Below are 19,117 nucleotides of genomic sequence, written 5' to 3'. Positions count from 1 at the left end.
CCAGACAGATAGTGACATATTCGCTCTGTGCAATGCAGCAGTTACTGCAGTAATAACGGAGATTCATTTGTGTGAAGCAACGACGCGGGATTCAAACGCGCTCTAAACGTCTTTAGCATGTTTTCAATTGTTTGGCGTCACGAGTGGTAAATTCATGGATTACACTGGACGGTCCTCCTGAAAACTCCTCACCACTATTACAGCATATTTATTAAGGCTGAGTTTTTCAGGAAAAAAAAAACCCACGCATTTCATGTAAAGTCTACAAAATTACTGAAAAGAAGTAGAGACATCACAAAAAATGAAGCTAACTGTGTGGAATAAAAGACACCGCTATAATTAAATATGGTGATAGGCTTTAACGCTTTTAATTATATATATATATATATATATATATATATATATATATATATATATATATATATATATATATATATATATATATATATATATAATTAAAAGCGTATGTATATATATATATATATATATATATATATATATATATATATATATATAAAATGTAATGCAATGTAAGTTTTAATATTATTTTGCATTCAATTGTTTAAAAATTGAACGAAAACATACATAAATGCATATGAAAGGAAAAGATGTCTAACCTATAATAACAACAATAATAATAATAATAATAATAATAATAATAATAATAATAATAATAATAATAACAAATATCATAAATATAATATAATTTAAAATAAGTGCCTGTTCAAAAGCTATTGTGTTATGTATGCTATCCTTAGTGTGTGTGTGTGTGTGTGTGTGTGTGTGTGTGTGTGTGTGTGTGTGTGTGTGTGTGTACTGGCTAACGGATCACTCATTGTGCGTCTTTGCAGGGATGTTGCAGTTTGAAAAACGGCACCAGAAGGAAACAGAACCCGGAGGAACGGCCGGGGTCGGGATGTGACCCCAGACCGGAGGAGTGAAACCCGACGGGCCACAAAACCCAAACAGCACACCTGCCACCAAGACAATCATTTCCGTTCAGTCCGATATTTCCTCCATAAACCCTGAACAGGATGTGCAGGGTAAGATCAACCCAAAAGCAGGAAAAAAAATACATTGGTGATGTATGCTTTTTGACTGGATCACTGGAGGCTGTGGTGTTGTTGCGCAGCGGAATGCGCTCCAGGTCCGAGCAGGAAGTCAGACTGTGCAGCCGGGGTGAAGCTGAGAGGCGCTGCAGAAGCTCCAGGAATCCCAGGAACTTCAGAGATTATCGACAATTAAAGCTGAAGGAGCTGGACTGCTACTTTATGGCTTTATGGCCCTCTATCAACCAGTCCGCGTGTGCGCGCGTGCGCGCGTGTGACGGAACTCGGGACTTTTATGGCTTTATGACTCTTTATGACTCCTTGTAAAGTCCGAGGAATGGCGACGGGGTGAAAAACAGGCCCGCAGCAAACAGCGGAGAACAAATGCGCCGTTCTGTCCGGTTCATCTGCGGTTCATCCGTCCCGCCGCAGCTCCGAGCGGCTCCAGGGCAGCAGGAAACCCCGGAACAAACCTGGAGGAGCTCCCGGTTCCACTTAATCCTCAAAAAAATGTTGGCGTTAGAATTTTACAGAAGAGTTGGGCCAAAATAAAGAAAGTAAGAAAAAATAAAGCAAAAGTAAAAAAAAAAGTCCTTCTACAAGACACACTTTCTATGCTTCCGTCTAAACTGAGGAAAAACGTCTGAAGCGGAAAACCTTTTCAGACTATTTTGTGGTGACAGTAATACATTAATTTTCACAGAACAAAATACTTGAATTTCTTCAACTTTATATGAAAAAATGCGGTAATTTAGTTAATTAGAATGTGTAAATGTTGTCTTCAAAATCCACACTTCAGTCAAAGATACATTTTTGAACCAAGACGAAATGTTCTAAGAAATGTGTAAAACGCCGAGTTTCACCCGCACATTTAGATCTCTTTAAACGGTGTTTTCAACCCGATTAGCGCCAAAAGGAACTGCCGCGCGCGTGTTTGTTGTGGTGTTCATGTGTTCCTGGTTTCCAGGCAGCGTCCTTCAGGTACCGTCAGCACGCGCTCCGGGTCACTACACTCGACTTTTACCGGAGGGCATCAGCCGGAAAACGGTTAAAGATTAACGTGCGGGTGAAAGGCGAATCACGGAGCGACGCTTGTTTCTCCCGGTTTCCGACCTTCCGACGGACGGAAACAACAACAACAATAATAATAATAATGATAATGATAATGATAATGATAATGATAATAATAATAATAATAATAATAATGATAATAATAATACGTTAATTAAAAAATATTAGTAATTTATTATTTTTTAGAGTAGTATTAGCTCTATTTTATGCTTACTGTACTTTCAAAGTAATTTTTTAGAATTAAGGAAGTTTTTCAAACAATATGCGCGATATGCAAGTAAACTTTGAATATTTATGTTGGTAAAAGTTCATTGAATGATCAGTAATACCACCAGAGTGAGAGACTGCATTAATATTAATACATCTGCGGAATAATAATGATCATGGAAACGCGGAATTCCCTTCTGAGGGTTTAGTGCCGTCCTACTAATCATATTTTCGCCACACAGAAAATCCAATCGCGGTATTTGCATGTCGACTGAAAAAGAAATAGAGGAGAGAGGGAATATTGATTTTCTATCTAATCTTAATGCACTCAAGTAGATTTTGAATGTCGGATTAAAGTCAGATGGAGCCGGAGTCATAAATTAAGAAGAGCTCTGTGTATTCACCCCCACCCGGTCTGCACAGCACACACACACACACACACACACACACACACACACACACACACACACACACACACACACCTGGGTGCATAAATTTCAGTGTTGCAAACTGAACGCCAGGGAAAATGATGAAATCAGGGGGCAAGGACGACTGATTGTGTTTACGCACATGCAACACTTGGGAGGCGCGCGGCGGTTGCCTCTGTGTGGTGAGAAGAACGACCCTGACCAATCTGCACAAATCCCGAGCCCCAGTTTCCGTGAACACACACACACACACACACACACACACACACACACACACACACACACACACACACACACACACACACACACACACACACACACACACACACGGTCGTCCACGCCGCAGGCCAGCAGGCCTAACCTTGGAGAGAACTTCTCCCTCTCCCTCCTCCAGAGCCACAAATCTGTCTCCCTCCGTGTTTACATCAAAGGCGCAGTGAAAGACAGAAACCAACTGAGAAAGAAAGACAAGCGCGCGCTCAGTGCGCTCATGTGCGCGGACACGCGCCCTTCTTCTCCGTTATGGCTGCTCTGTTTTCAGTCCAAATGACTCCATTGTGAAACACACACTCACGTGCACACGCTGCAACGACGCCACAACCCTCGGCCTGAAGTCTTTGGCTTTGTGTGTAACCTGAGGAGCGCGCGCCCTCATTGTCAGGCTTGGTAACGCTGTCCATGTGACGCTAGATGGCGCCAGAGCGTTTTGGTGGGAGCGCGGCGCTTCGTGCATGCAGCGAGCAGCGCGCCGTAACCGACACAAGGCTTCACCGTGGTTTTCACGATGACAAGCCAGAAACCGCCACGTTATTCATGATTTGAGAAGTCTAACAAAGACTGACCATTTCCCCAAAAAGAGGATCCCGCTTCAGGAGTCTGACACGCTGCTTTATTGCTTTAAATTCTACTAAATGTTACAAGCAAAGAGTATCCCTGTTCCACATTCAGTCAGGATGCTGAGCTTCCCCACCGTCCTATCGGTCCTAACATATTCTCTCTCCATGGTTCAATTATACAGAAAGAACTAAAGAACTGACTCACAGAGACGGAATAATGCCAGTTCTGGATGTCAAAAAAAAAAAAAGAAAAAAAAAACACACAAAAAAGAAACAATGGCAATTCTCTCAGCCTGACTGCACAAAAAACAATATGAAATAACACCGAAATGTATGTTTAAACAAATTCTGCTGGGGCAACTTATTTCATGTGTTTTTCCAATGTGTTGAAATCATGAAACAGGAGTTTCACTAAAATTTTGTGAGCAGATTAGACTCTTTATCTGCTGTCAATTCAAGGGTTTAGACCAGCCACCCACACAGCAGCGTTAAAACAGCAACATGTTCTGTGAAAATCAGCAGTAAATTCACACATGTGCGCAATGTTCAGGAAAAAAAGAAAAAGAAGAAAGAAAGATTGTCAGGAATTCATCAAACGATCCAGACAGAACTAAAAGGTTTGGTTACCCTGGGACTGAGACGCTGGTTCAGTGTATGTTGTGCATTTGTCATTTTGTGAAATGTGTTTATATAAAAAGATTTTATGAATAAACCAAAGAAATGCACTTGATCTCTGTAGTTATCAGTTAAATCTGCTGCTGCAGTTACACGGTCACAGACGGAATGTGATGACATTCCTTCATGGTCATATAATATAATATAATATAATATAATATAATATAATATAATATAATATAATATAATATAATATAATATAATATAATATAATATAATAGCAACATACAGACATTACGAGTGATTTCATTTTCTTGAACTTTATGAAATTTTTATTTTTATTGTTTCTGATATGTAAAAAATAACGTGAAAAAATAAGATTTTATTGATACTTGCTTCCTCTGTATCTACTGATTAGACAAAAGCATAAATGATGTACAATATGCGGACCACCACCTGGCGATTCCTAAAAAAGGTAAGAGCAGATTAAAAATAGAAAAACGAGTTTGTGTGGATTAACACGTAATGTTGAGCCACGCTGGCGATTTGTTCAGTCTGTGTCTGAGCTGTATATGAAATCCAGTATGTTAGAGAATTGTGATACCTGTCTGCTGTGCATTAAATGTGTGAATATTATTAAGAAGACACGGATGTTTTCACTCCACTGACTATACAGCGCAGATCTACCTACAATGAAGAATTCACCATCGGGTTGTGTTTGGATCTAGAAAGTAAATATATAAAGAACCTTCATCAGTTACTCACACACCTCTGGTGCGTACAGCTCAGTATTAATGTGTGGACACATATTTCCAGGTAAGAAGATGTAAAATGACACCTGATGTGAGAGTCGACCGGTGAGCTCTCGAGATGCTGACTGAAGCCAAATGAATCCTGCAGCCGAGAGTCTTCATGAGAGAGATTCCTGTTTGATACCGGAGACCTCAGAGATGACAGGCAGACCAGACCTGCAGTGTGTGTGTGTGTGTGTGTGTGTGTGTGTGTGTGTGTGTGTGTGTGTGTGTGTGTGTGTGTGTGTGTGTGTGTGTGTGTGCGCGCGCGAGCATGGTAAACTGCAGAATAAAAAAGACAACCCGCTCGCCCCAGGGAGGAAATGAGAAGGGAAACAAAGTCATAAAAGTGGGCTGGACGCACAGACAAACATTCCTGTCTGCACACACACACACACACACACACACACACACACACACACACACACACACACACACACACACACACACACACGACATGCCAATCAGCTGAAACAACCTGGAAGCTCTTCCCCTGAGATCTTGAAACGAAACAATTACAAAAGGCATGGCAGGAAAAGGAAGCACAAAAGAAAAATAGAAACACAAAGAGACGAGTGGGAGGAGGCTACACACGACCACCTGCAGCCAGGTGTGCACAGAATATGGAGCAAGGGCTGAAATGCCAAAAAAAAAAAAAAACAAGTCTTTTGAGAAGAGAGCGATGGATGAAGTGATGGCAGGATGTCACACACCTGCCCCACATCAAAGCCTCCCTCAGTGTCAGGAACACATCTCTCCCGCCTTTCTTCCACACACCAGCCACGGCTTTGGCTAAAATATAGGCCAACTAATCTTCCGGGTCTGAAGCCGCCGAGCTGCAGGCGCGAGACGGCTCCTCTGCATCTAATCCTGCCACTTAACGGAGCCGATTCATCTGGACGATCCATCACGGAGCCTAATCCGGCGAGGAAACGCTTTAATCTAAGCGGGAAAGGTAACACCTCGTTTATAACCCTAATGCACCAAGCACAGTCACGCAAAGCTCCGCGAGCTGACTTCTGGCTTTGCGGCTTCAACAATGCAGCAGCGGCGGCGGCGGCGCGCAGGCCGGCTGCCCGGAACAGGAACGTGCATTAACGGCTCTTACCGTTTTGTTGATAATCCGTCACGAAGCACACCTGCCGCTCGCTCCCCACGTGCATGCAGACAGGCAAGCCAGGGCGCACCGGAATGACACGAGGCAGCCCCTCAGACCGGACGGATGGATGATAATTGGGTGGAAGGGGTGAGGGTGAGGATGAGGAGGAACCGGAGAGCGGTGGGTGTGAGGGGTGGGGGTGGGGGGTGGTAGGGGGTGAGCTCCCCCGGTTGTCATCCAGCCGTCAAGACGCTGCCGTCATTTCCATCGCCGCCCTTGTTATCCTCCTCCTCCTCTTCCTCCTCCTCCTCCTCCTCCTCCTCCTCCTCTTCTTCTTCTTCTTGGCAAATATACACATGTTCAAACAATAATATTTTAATTAAAAAAACAAAATAACGCAGCCATCTCTCTGCTGGTCTGTGGCATTCTTCTTGTTCTTCCTCTTCCTCCTCCTCCTCTTCCTCTGATCGCAGCGGAACTTGTTCCCCATCGCGGTCCGCCGGTTTACGCGTAGACAGCAGCAAGAGAGCAGACAGAGCGAGGAGCCATGGCAGAGGAGGAAGCGCAGGAGCAGCAGGAGGAGGGGTGGGGGAGGGGTGGAGGGGGAGGGGCGGATTGCCATCGACGCGCTCCCCCGTGCTACACTCACACAACTAGTTTTCTCATTAACTAGTCAGACTAATTAGCACCAGCGGCCGTCGGCGTCGCCGCGAAGCTGCTGGCCGCGGCACCGAGCGCGCTTCTCCGGGCAGAAGTAGCGCGAGGAGGCAGCGGCGATGCAGCTCGGGCCGGAGCCGAGTGCACCAGCAATATAGCCACTTGGGAAATCATAAAAAGTTCATGTTCACGTTAAGCGCGTCCACATGACCAGCCCGTCGGCCAATCCCGGCGCGCGGCCACTCATAAACTTGTATCACAAAGTTGTAAATTTTCATAAAACAACAAGGAATTTATTGCATTTCTTCATGGAGTGCTGCTACAGGGAGGCTGCTGCTCCTTCTCTCTCGTTCTCTGCGCCGCCATTTTCTTCTTCAACATTATCACCATATTTATAAGGCGAAAATACCAACTTAGAAAACAGCTGTCTTATTTTTAAAGAGCCACATGAAACGGTAATGTCTTTCAGTAGAAATGGATCTAAAATGTAACGAAGACACTCGTTCCTGTTTTGGATTTCACACCACATGTTGCTTATTAACTTCAACTTGGAGCGACAATACCGGCCTTTAATTAAATTCAAACAATTGTCTAAAAACACACGGTAAGATTCTGTGCCTTCATTTGTGCGCCATCTTATCCACCAGCAGCTAAGCGGTTAGCAGTTAGTATTGTGGGATCTAAAGTGTGTTACAGCCAGCGAGGAGTCTGTCCTTTGGATAAAGGATCTGAAGGTGGAGAAAACGGTAAACACGGATTTTCACAACACATCTCACAGGTGTGTGTGGAGAAAGAACGAGCTTGCATGTTGGTCACCTTGTTCAGATTATGTTAAATGTTTTTTTTTTTTTTTTTTTCTGAATTAATGTTAGAATGCAACACATTTATTCACCAAACCATCGCTGCCATGCGTTTTGTGTCGGTCCGGCCATGGAGAGCAGTGACGGTCTCCTGCAGTGGATAGAGTGAATAAAGACAGCGTGAACAGGACTGCGTTCTGCAGGCGCAGCAGCACCATCTCTGCGGTGATGGCGTCGTGAAATCTCCTTGCGTAAAAGAGGTTTCGCAATGCGGCACCGCGTCACAGTTTTAACGGCCTGCGGCCTTCTGGACCCGCAAGATGCTGTGGAGGACATCCTGGCAAAGAAGAAACACAGTGCGCTTTAACATTAAAATTTCCTTTGCAAATTCTACAGAACCGAGAATCTGAAAACACCCCTCGGCGTCCAGAGACAAACCACGGCGCCTTGGTCACGTTCGGGCTTTTCTTCCCGGCTTCATTTATTTTCCAAGGCAGTTTCAGATGCAGTCAGCTCGAAACCGGCACCACCTGAATTTTAATACGCTTGTTGCATGTTGTGATGCAGCGTGACGAACGTTTTTACCCCAGTAGAAATAATTTCCTGAATAATGAACGATGATTATTTTGCCGCGCGCGGATTGGGCAGTTATGTCCGTGCTGGGCATAATGTGGAAAAAAGAAAATACCCGGTATATCAACACGCTTGACAGGCTACACCTTGAAACCACAAAAATCTTTTTGTCAACCCAGAAACAGCATTGTGTCTGTTTACCCCAAGATCTTCTTGCGTTCCATGAATACGCATGAATTCACGCAAAGAATTAGTTTCTGCCTGCGTTATAAAGTCGTATATTTATCCTAATGTCACATACTTTTTTTGTCGATTTCTATTTTGTAGAAGAAGGAGCTTCAGAGTTTATTCCATCTGCAAATTTAACCTCGAAAAACTTGATTTTAAACCTCCAGTGACCCGCGCCTGACCTTCCCCAACTGTCTGCTGAAGCAGGAGACGCGGCGGAACCGAAGCTTCCTTTTTCCAACATCTGTGGTTAAAAATTAACTCCAAACCAAAAGGCCGCGGAGAGCAGCAGGGCAGCCCGGCCGCGCGGTCTGTTGGCTTCTTTGTGTGTTTGTTGCTTTTATTGGGGTTTCCGGCCTTTTCATGAACGCCAATAAAGACATTAGGACCTGCTGTAACCCCCCACCCCCACCCCGGTCCGGGCCCGCTCTCCGGCTTCCTGCAGACGGACTCCAGGCTCCCCGGCTTCTCCCAAATGTTGCTGGACTGGTGTGCGGTTTGAATGAAGCACACCTGGAGGCTCGTGGCTGCGGTGCTGCTCGGGTTTGCGTGGCGGAGGATGCATGGACGCGTGCGTGCCGCGGCTGTTGCTGTGATCTTGGAGTTGGAGGCTCTAATCCGTCTGCAGGTTGGAGAAATCACAGAAATATTTCTTTTCCTCACATAGAGTTCTGTTTTCCCCTCAGTTCGGTGTAACTTTAGCCTAAAGACATTAAAATGGTGTTTCGTTTGACATCATAAGAAATCTGAGCATTGATGCCTGATTTCTGTCATGAATTTCAGATTCTACATTTGTAATGGTGTTGTTATACTTTATTTTCTGTCTCTCCGTGAGAACAGGACAGACGGGCCTGGCGGACGGCTGTTGTTTTGTGCTCCACTGCCTTCAGGCTAATTGAAAACACATTTTTAAAAACACTCCTCTCTGAATTAAATCTAACAGAATTAAATTTCACTTTACAATGTATCCACAAATATTCAAAATGTTATGTTCTGCCTAAATATAACTCTGGACGTGTCTTTGTCAATCCTGCTCGTCTGGAAGGAAAGAAAATAAAAACATTGTGAGATTGGGTCGATGGGTTAGATCATTTATCGTCTTCACTGCTAATATGATCATGCTAAATATTCAGAGCAGTCAGTTTTCAGGCACGTGCTTCACGTGTATCATTGTTGACACTGAAGACTCGGAAAAGTGGAAATATTGAAGCTTTATTTTAACATTTTTTAGAGGTAACGACAATAGAAGGAGGAGGAGGGGTGCGGTGTGTGTGTGTGTGTGTGGGGGGGGGGGGGGGGTACGTGGCTCCTTAAGGTAAACCTGTAAACAAGGTGAAAGTATTTTTAGGAACACACTGACTTCACATTACTGAGCTTTATAACGTGTGAAGCAACGATCATTACGAAATTGTGTGTGTGTGTGTGTGTGTGTGTGTGTGTGTGTGTGTGTGTGTTCTATTCCTTTTGTAGCTGAATTAACAGATCGCAGTTTCGTTTCCTCTGAGCGGTATGAACTCAGGTAATTACAATTTACCATCAGTTTTCTCTTTCCTTTTTTCTTTGAATCCGCTTTGAACCAGATAGGAGCTTAAAACAGACACTGGCTCACCTCACCCTTCACCTTCTCACTTCAGAGTGGGTTGAAATTAGGAGAAAATATTTCCGAGGGTTCCTGAAAACGTGAGTGCAAACAGGAATCAAGCTCTTGTGGAATAGTTTGCGAGCATCCCGCAGTTCCACAGCAGCAGAAACAAAAGAAGCAGCTCACATTTAAAAGACGCGAAAAGATACTGGAGCTTTGCTTTCAAGGCCTTTTAATATCGTGTATATACAAATTAACTTAAACTGCATTTAATCAAGAAATGAGCCAAAATAAAAACGTGTGTTGTCAAGATGTTGTAATCCCTGATGTTCTGAAGCAGCTATATACTCTTTAGGTGGATTACTTATTTTATAGTCCTCACGATTAGAAGAAAGAAGCACAACAATAAAGACAGAAAATAAAAAAAAAAAAACCGGTGTTCTGGCCGTTTCTGGGTGGTATCTCCTTCCAGCTGGGTCCAGAGGCCTGGCAGCTCCAGGGTCCTGCAGGATGCGGTCCTCTGGACAGAGATGCGGGTTTTTGTCTTTACTGACGGGAGCAGTAAGTCCGCGTCGTGCAGCAGGTCGTGGAGGCTCAGAACACCTCGACTCTCTAAGGTCGTTAACAATAGATTTCTGTCTCCTCTCTCCTATACGGGTCTTTAACAGTTTTAGAGCACAAAAAGCGAACGGAAAGCGGTCCTTGCATCCTCGTGATTACCTTATTATTCCGTTTCCCACATGACAGTAAGCCCAGCTGGAGCACGCGGCTTTGGGGCTAACATGATTAATATCGGTGAGGTTTGTTTTAAGTTACCTCTGTTCACAACTCATGAAGTATAGTAGATTTTTAATCTTAACAGTGATATTTAGGTGGACTCCTCTTTCATTGGCGGAGCATCCCTGTTTCCATGGTAACCAGCCTTTTTGCATGGATAAATCAGTATTGCAGCTCTCCATGTTCGACCGGAGCCGGAACTGGAAGAGGCTTTAGTTCACAGGAAGAAAAGAAACACAGAGCATCTCAACACATTCCAGCAGGCAGAGCAAGCAGCGCAGGTTCCCAGAACAACATCACAGCATTTCAGGACGTCCACGCCATCAGGAGCGGTGCTGTGTTCTGTGAGTCCAAGCTGATGGCAGTCCTCACAAAGACAGGCCTAAACTCAAGATCTATTCAGGGTATACCCGTAGATATTTAATAAGTCAGTCATTGTTAGTGAGAATGCTGCATCCAACTTAACAGAGTCCATCAGCAACAGTTAATCCACTGATTTTCCTATTTTTTGAGTTTTAAATGACTTATCCTTGTACAGCACAGGGCAACAACCTGTTTATATACAGATAAACAAGGAAAGGTTCAGCCAAATGTCAAAAGTATTAATCAATCAAAAAGATGTTTCCATCCCTTGTATTGACAATCATCACACCTCCTCCTCCTCCTCCTCCTCCTCCTCCTCCTCCTCCCCCTCTCCAGCTCCTGCAGTTGTGGAGCACCCTTCGGTTCCACGATTCTCCTTCTTCCACTTCATCCTCCGGTTCTGGAACCAGATCTTGACCTGTCTCTCCGTCAGCTGGCGTGCTCGTGCCAGCTGGATCCTGCGCTGCCTGCTCAGGTACCGGCTGAAGTGGAACTCCTTCTCCAGATCCAGGGTCTGGTGGCGGCTGTAGGTCTCCGGCCTCTGCGGGGGTTTGACCCTGCAGGGAGGAGCAGAGAGGCGTTACAGACCGGAGCTGTCCGGGTTCAGAGGCCTGCAGCCAGTCGCAGCTCCGCAGCTAAAACAACATTCAAATCACATTTTTTACTGAAATTCAATAGTTTCCCAGTGTGTCACATCTCAATGTCACCTGCACCTCCTGAGTTTCCAAATCACCTGATTTCTCTGTGATTTGATTTAATTCACTTAATGAATTAAACAGAAAATATATCCTGAAATCATCTTTAAAATAAAACTCTGAAATAAGACTGAGCCTTGGTGATTTTATTGAAGGCTTTTATTTTGCAACATGTGGATTCACCAGAAAAAAACCCCCAAAACTCAAAACAACAAAGCACAATGTTTGCCAAATGTATGTTGTGGCCCTGATTTGTGTATTTACCAGTGTGTGTGTCAGTGTGTGAAGACATTAAAATGACTGATCCCAGTTATTAGAAGAGCAGCCTCGGCTAATTCTGAGCACTGACTGTTAAAGACTCTCTCCACTGGAATTAAATTCATCTTTCACAGTGGCTTCTGAGTTTTCACTTCATTATTTTTCCATTAGTGTTCAACTGTGAATAGAGGAGATTAAAAAAAGCTGTCAAAACACGTAAAGAATGACTGAAATAACATCTCAGAAAATAATTACATGAATTAGATTGTAACATAACTTGTATCATTATTATTATTATTATTATATTTTATAAAATAATAATAATAATAATAATAGTAATAATAATAATGATAATGATAATGATAATGATAATAATAGAGTGAAATAAGTAAAAAAATAAAAATGTGTCCATTATTTTGCAGCATTTTTCATCATAATTATCCAGCTGTTTCTCTTTAATGTTTTATTTCAGTGATGTCTAGTTTAGTTTAGTAGAAAAGATTTCATCTAATGTTTGCAATTTAAATGGTCTTTTAATTGAGCACTTGATTCTTCATTAACCAATGAGACATGCTGTGTTTGTTGTTTCGGTGTATTTCGGTGTTAAACGGTGACCAAAGGAAATGTGTTTACTCCGCTGAACCCTTCCTGCTGTGGGTTTTGTGCTGTTTGCAGTATGTGGTTGGCCTCGCTGTTATCGGGTTTATTTTCATTGTTGTGGCAGCAGAAGGACTGATGTTGCTCGGAATAATGTTTGAGCGTAACTCTGTGCTGATGAAGACCAAATGAACGTCAGTACTCTGAACACTCTCATGTGTTCCAGCAGTTCAGTAAAGCGATTTCAGTGTTAAACGATAAAATAAACTCTTTCTGCATTCAAACCACACTTTTGCAGTTTGTTTATTTGCGGTAGTTGACTTGCTAGTCTCTCTCCGCTTCCTGACATGCACCTTTGAGCTCTGACCTGGTAAACACCATAAAGCAGCGTCTCATTGAAGTGGCGTATCTGCGGTTTCAGCTGCTGTCTGAGTGGTGATTACTTTACACCACCGTAATCACTGAAGATATGACTAGTGAGGAGCTTTAATGCTGACCAGGCTGAGAAATCAGACAGCCTGGAGTCACTCACAGAGCTGCTTCAGGCACAGCGTCACACAGACACAACCGGCCCTCAGCACTGTTTTCATTTCATTTAAAAATAGAAGTGGGGAAAAACAAGATTTCTGTTTTCCTCGGTGTACAACATACTGGACTCAGTGTGAAGCGACACCACAGAAACAAAGCTGACCTTTCTTCTTTATGAGGTCAAGCAACGCCTGAAGGTTAAAGAGAAACTGGGTCACATTTTCACTGCTGCTGAGGTCGTCTGCCGGCCAGCCACTGCTGCTCGATCCTCCCAGCCCGCCAGCTCACGTTCCCAATGGCCACAACAGAACCTTCCACTTCACTCTGCCTGTGTGTGTGTGTGTGTGTGTGTGTGTGTGTGTGTGTGTGTGTGTGTGTGTGTGTGTGTGTGTGTCTTGTTTCTGAACTGGGTGAACACACTCTGAGCTGAAGTAAATCTCAAGCACATAAATCCTCTGGCTTCCAGCGTCTGTTTTCTGGGTGTAAATGAGATGAAGACAGAAACTGGACAGACTTTGATTTGGGATTGATTTTCCAGCTCCGTCTGACTCAGTGGAAGCATGACTCCCATCCTGCACCGTGATTTGAAACAGTATATAAACCCACTGCACACACTTACAGCCTGTGTGACTGTATGACCCGGGACCCTGGACACTGAGACCTTCTTTGTTTAAATTCCTGACAGGTGGTGAAAAACCAACCCCCTACAAATATATATATATATATATATATATATATATATATATATATATATATATATATATATATATATATATATATATATATATATGTACACACACACAGAGAGAGAGAGAGAGAGAGAGAGAGAGAGAGAGATGGAACCTTGAAAGTCACCTCATAATATGAAAATCAGCAAATAATTATTATAATTTAGAATTTTAGACTTTAGAATTCAAAAGATGTTTGTACTTCAAACAAATACACTGTTTTTTTTATCTTTTATTTTAATTTTAAATTTGATTTTATCCAAACATCTCTCCAGGAGGAGAACAAAGTTGATATTTTCTGTCAGGAAAATATAATTGATCTCTTATGAATTGAAATAAATAAGATATAAAATACTTGTCAGAGTGTGTTTAGTGAATATCTGCAGCAGAATCACGTGCTGCTGCTTGTGTGAGAGTGAATTTTACAAATACGTTCATTTAAATGGTCAGCCTGAATTTATTAGTTTCTTAGGTTAAAACGTTTCAACAGAAAATCTCACTGCACTATTTGTTCTCCATGTGATCAGTGTTCAGAAACATCAAGACCACAGCTGTGCGACTTGTTAAAGAATATCTTGTGAATCCATCTTATGAACACAATATCTTCCTCATCGGGAAGTGAAATAAATGACGCGCAATTAACAGCACTGCGCTTACATGTGAATCACTTCCAAGTTAAAACACGTTGTTGAATAAATCCTCTGGGCTGCAGCGTGTTTGAGTGAAAAGCAGTTTCACAGACAAACTTTTGAAAAAAAAAAAAAAACTATTGAAAAAAAATCATACCCTGAATGGCAATTTTAGTTCCAAACAACCAGACAGCCTTTACAACGCAGAACGTTTAAAAAGAACGTTTTTTTTTTTCCTGTTTAAAGAACCTTAAAAGCTGTGGCCGTTCGTCCGAGACCTCAGAAGGATTTCTAGAAGAATCTCCCTGCATACTTGGGAGTAAACACATTTAACGTCAGTACATTGAACACTTTTATTCGGTACTTCCACCCAAGGTTTAAAAAAAAAACAGTCTTCAGAGATCCTCGGTTGTATCGTCAAGGCTTCGGTCTCCACGTTTTCACAGCTCACGTGACGCTTGCAGCCCCTGTGCGTATTGAAAGCAGCGGTCAGAGCGTGACAGTGACGGAGCGTCAGCAGCGTGTAAGTGTGCGTGATTAAGGACGTGTGCGTTCCTCTTCGCTGATGGCGAGGCGGTATTTGGGGTGTGCGGGTGGAGAGAACGAGCGAAAGAAAGACGAAGTCGGTGAAAGAGAGCGAGAAGGGGGGAGAGAGAGAGAGAGCGAGAGAGGAGAGAGAGGAGAGACGAGGAGGCAAAGGAAAGAATTCATCTCACTGCTCATATGTTCTGCTCTCGCTCTCTGCGGTGATTTGTTCGTGTTTGAGCAGGAGTTGGAATTCTCTAATCAACAAGGGGCGTTATTGTGCTCACCCCCACACACACGCGCGCGCGCAATGCATTTTCCAAACAAGTTGAGGGTATGTGGGCGCGTTCCTGTGAGCCAGTGCGCGCCCCTGATGAGCGCCGCCGTGTTTGTGCTGTAACAAGAACATCCGGGTCTCCTTCCTCCATCATCTTCAGGCGCCCTGGACTGAAATGGAATCTAAATTAAAACCTATAAATTCATTACACAGGCTGACTGGTTTGAGAACCCCCCCAAAACACACACACACACACACACACACACACACACACACACACACACACACACACACACACACACACACACACACACACGCAAAGAACGTTATCTCTCCTGCAATATTACCAAGAAAACAATCTCCATAAAAAAAACTCGTCCAGGACACTGGTTTGATAGTGTAAATGAAACATTTAACCCAGCCTAATATACTGACTGCAGCAGACGCACAGTTTTACACTTCAGTCTTTGATCGTTCTGTTTCAGTCAGTTCTGCAGAAACAGACATGTTACTATGCTAGCATGAAAGTCAAATGCACGCGCACACAGATAGCACAAGATGAGGCGGACTTGACTAAAAATGAAACAAAAAGTTCTGTCTGGATTCTGTCGCGGCTTTTACGCGAATTTTACGCACGAACAATGTCTTTGTTTCTCCTATTTTGAATCACTGCCATTCAGTATTTACACGCAAACATAAAAATGCTTTTCTTCGGTGTTTGCTGTTGTGGTCAGAGACCCCGCATCTATTCAGCACCTTTCACAAAAGCCGAGTTTTACAATTGAGGCAGGCATTCAGAGAACAAACCCATGCATCTGATAATTTATAGTGTTTATGGTTTTAACGGACTGTGGAGCACAATGGCACTATAGACTTTCAGCTGAGCCAGCTGAGTGCGAATCACAAGACTCATCTGGACGCAGGTGCTGAGGTGAACACAGTCAAATACAGAATATGAAAATAACCGTGGAAAGGATTTTTTTTCTGTAATTTGAAACAAACCCAGATGAAACTCCAACCACACTCCCTGCACGATGCTGCCTGGCTTCCTAAACACAATGCCGCCTAATGAATATTCACAGAGTCTTAAATTATGGTTTTATGGAGGTCTCTGAGCTATAAAAGATGTGCAGAAAAGGAGAGAGCGAGAGGCTGTAAAAAGTGACAGCCAGAAAGAAACAGACAGACATAGTTCAGCCACCGACAGTGGCCGCTGCGCAACCGAGCCAACAGTTTAAAGAGCGTTTAACGTAATTATTGGGTACAGCTAACACCCCCCCCACCCCACCCCACCCACTGAACTCCCCCATCCTATCTGAATCTCCACCTCCACGCACACACACAACCTGCAAGAAAGTCTCCGCTCCTCATCTCATTTCTTTACGTCTTACACAATCACGGTCCTCCCCAGGGTCCCTAATATACCCGTGAGGGCTCGCAGGTGAGTCTGGGAGTGGGTGTGGTCAGGTGGGAACCATAAATCTTCTCATCAGCTGAACAGCTTTACCCATGTTCGCCCCACCCCGTGTCTCCGCCGTCTTACCTGAGCCTCTCATCCAGGAGTAAACCCGGAGCGTCTCTGCGCTGAGCTGGAGCTCATCTGGGCGAGTCTGCCTCCTGCAGGCCGGGCCGCTAAGTTTGACAGCTCCTGAGCAGGGCTGAGGCCGGCCAGGGAGCCGCTCCTCCGGGCTTCCATGCAGACTGGAACATATTGGTCCGCCTCCTAAAATGCTGCGAGCCTCTCTCGTGCGCACGTCCGGGTCGAGGGACGGCGCGGCAGGCAAAGCACTCCCTGCGCTGCCGTTTAGCGCCAAACGGGACAAACCCAAGGACGAGGTGAACAGCGGAGAGGAGGAGGAGGAGGATGAAGGAGGCAGTGGGACCCTGCCGCTGGAGGCATGCTCGTCATGACATCCGAGGGTGCGCGAAGAGGAAGAGAAACGCAGGAAGCCGGAGAGAGAGGAGAGTGTGTCGGCGCCGGAGCGGGCCAGCTCGCAGCAGCTTGTTGGTATTTAGAAAACGACGCGTTGGCGAAATAGAACGAGCTCATATTTTGGTCCCGGTGATTTGTAGACCCGGGTCGGTTTGATGTCGACCTTTTACGAGGCGCCGTGAATTATTGATTGGCTATGACCATCTAGAGTTACGCAAATAAAAAGTCACCCAACCCACGCACTTCTCACCCTTCTTTCCAATTGCCTCGTCGACCACGTGACAGACACGTCAAAATGCCCCTGGGTCGACGGGGTTTCCCCCGGATGTAATGTTAAGATGGGAAAATTAGCAGCGACAAGAAAGGAGTGACCGCTGCGACGCACAACAAATAAAAGTATTTACATAACGCAATCAATACGCAGCAGCTCGGAACGTGTTCAGCAATAAACAAAACGGCTGCGGCTGACAAATATCCAGCTCCAACTTTAATCACTACTGTCCCGCTAGAGCCGCTGAAGCAGGAGAAGTCGTGCGTAAAAGGCGGAAAAGCCCATTAGATGTGATATTGATTGGACTTGAAATTGAATAGCGCACGTGTGCAAATCTGCCGACAGGGCCAAGAAAGGAAATGGATTTCTTATTCCGACACGTACAGAGACCACACCTGCAGCACGGAAGGGTCCCAGGCAGCAGAACACAGCGACAGGCAGAGTGATGAGTGTGAGCATTACGGAGCGTCAGGGGCGTTTATACAGTCAAATGTGTCACTTTGAAAACGGCTCTGTAATAACACGCTCGATGAAATACTACACCCAGGAGACGTCCCGCTTCCCTTTAATCCAGCTAATAATCAAAACAAAAAGAATTACGGGTTCATATTTCTTAGCACCATGTCAGGCTTTTGGGGGGTATTGAAGCTATAAAACAGGAAAACAAATCCAGAAACTTGAGTGGATATTAAAAGTAACAGGGAATGGATGTTTTTGATGAACAAACATGTTTTTCAAGCCATTAAAATCTAAAGAGACACTAACAAGTGTACAATACTCCGGTTTCTTAATCTTCAATAACCCTCTGGACGCTCAGAGCGGACTCACCTGCACGGGTCTTCCGTCGGAGTGGAGCTGGATAAAATCTCTGGATGTAATGATCAAGAGGCCCAACAGGACTGGACCACCTAACAAATGGAGTAACTTAAAGTTGATTAAGAACATCTTGATTCTTGTTTGTTTTTTATTAGTGCGCCCTCCTCTTCAAGCGCCACCGGTGCTTCAAACCTGTAAACCCGAAGACGAGGAGCACAACGTTTTACGGTCTGAATCGAGTTCACGAGGAGAGAAGTGATGTTACAATAATAAAAACGTGGTGCGTTTACTGTGTAGCTTGGTTTTAAATTCAAACCCATGCTGTTTTTCTGCTTTTGTTGGTTTCTGCAGCGTCCAGTCTGTCCTCGAACCACCGCTGACAGCAGTGGGCTGTGGCCAAGAGTTCAGTCAACATCGTTCATCATTGTCTTCAGTGACACATGCAGGTTCTGTGATACAATACTCATTCAAACACTGAACAAGCACATCTGTGAAATACAGTTCTGATGTGTTTTTTTTTTCTCCATGACTGATGATTCAGCATGTTTCATCATGAACTCTGAAAAAAGACACAGAGAGAAGAACAACTGCAGCCATCACCCAGAACTCAAAGCTCTAAAGTTTCAGTCAGCAATGCCCGAGCAAGTAAAGTCTGTCTTAATATCAGAATACAAATTGTTATGATCCCCTTGTTTACTTTTCTGTCTTGATGTAAATGCTCAGGTTTTCTTGATTTCTTTTGCTACTTTTGCTTTCTTTTCTATGTAAATTTAATTTGAGGCTC

The 19,117-nt window shown here is 44.0% G+C and overlaps 1 protein-coding gene across 1 annotated transcript; it reads right to left on the bottom strand.

Annotated features, from left to right (window-relative positions):
* Positions 1 to 11,359: 11,359 nt before the first annotated feature.
* On the bottom strand, positions 11,360 to 18,125 carry LOC115387454 (homeobox protein Hox-B7-B-like). Its single transcript, XM_030090163.1, is given in 4 exon segments — positions 11,360 to 11,610; positions 11,613 to 11,633; positions 16,857 to 17,314; positions 18,118 to 18,125. Coding segments are annotated over 4 exon segments (738 nt in total).
* Between the last annotated feature and the right edge of the window lie 992 nt (positions 18,126 to 19,117).

The sequence above is a fragment of the Salarias fasciatus genome, chromosome 4, assembly GCF_902148845.1.
Source record: "Salarias fasciatus chromosome 4, fSalaFa1.1, whole genome shotgun sequence".
NCBI lineage: Eukaryota > Metazoa > Chordata > Actinopteri > Blenniiformes > Blenniidae > Salarias > Salarias fasciatus.
Note: the sequence above shows the minus strand (reverse complement) of the source record. Positions and strands in the feature narration are given on the sequence as shown.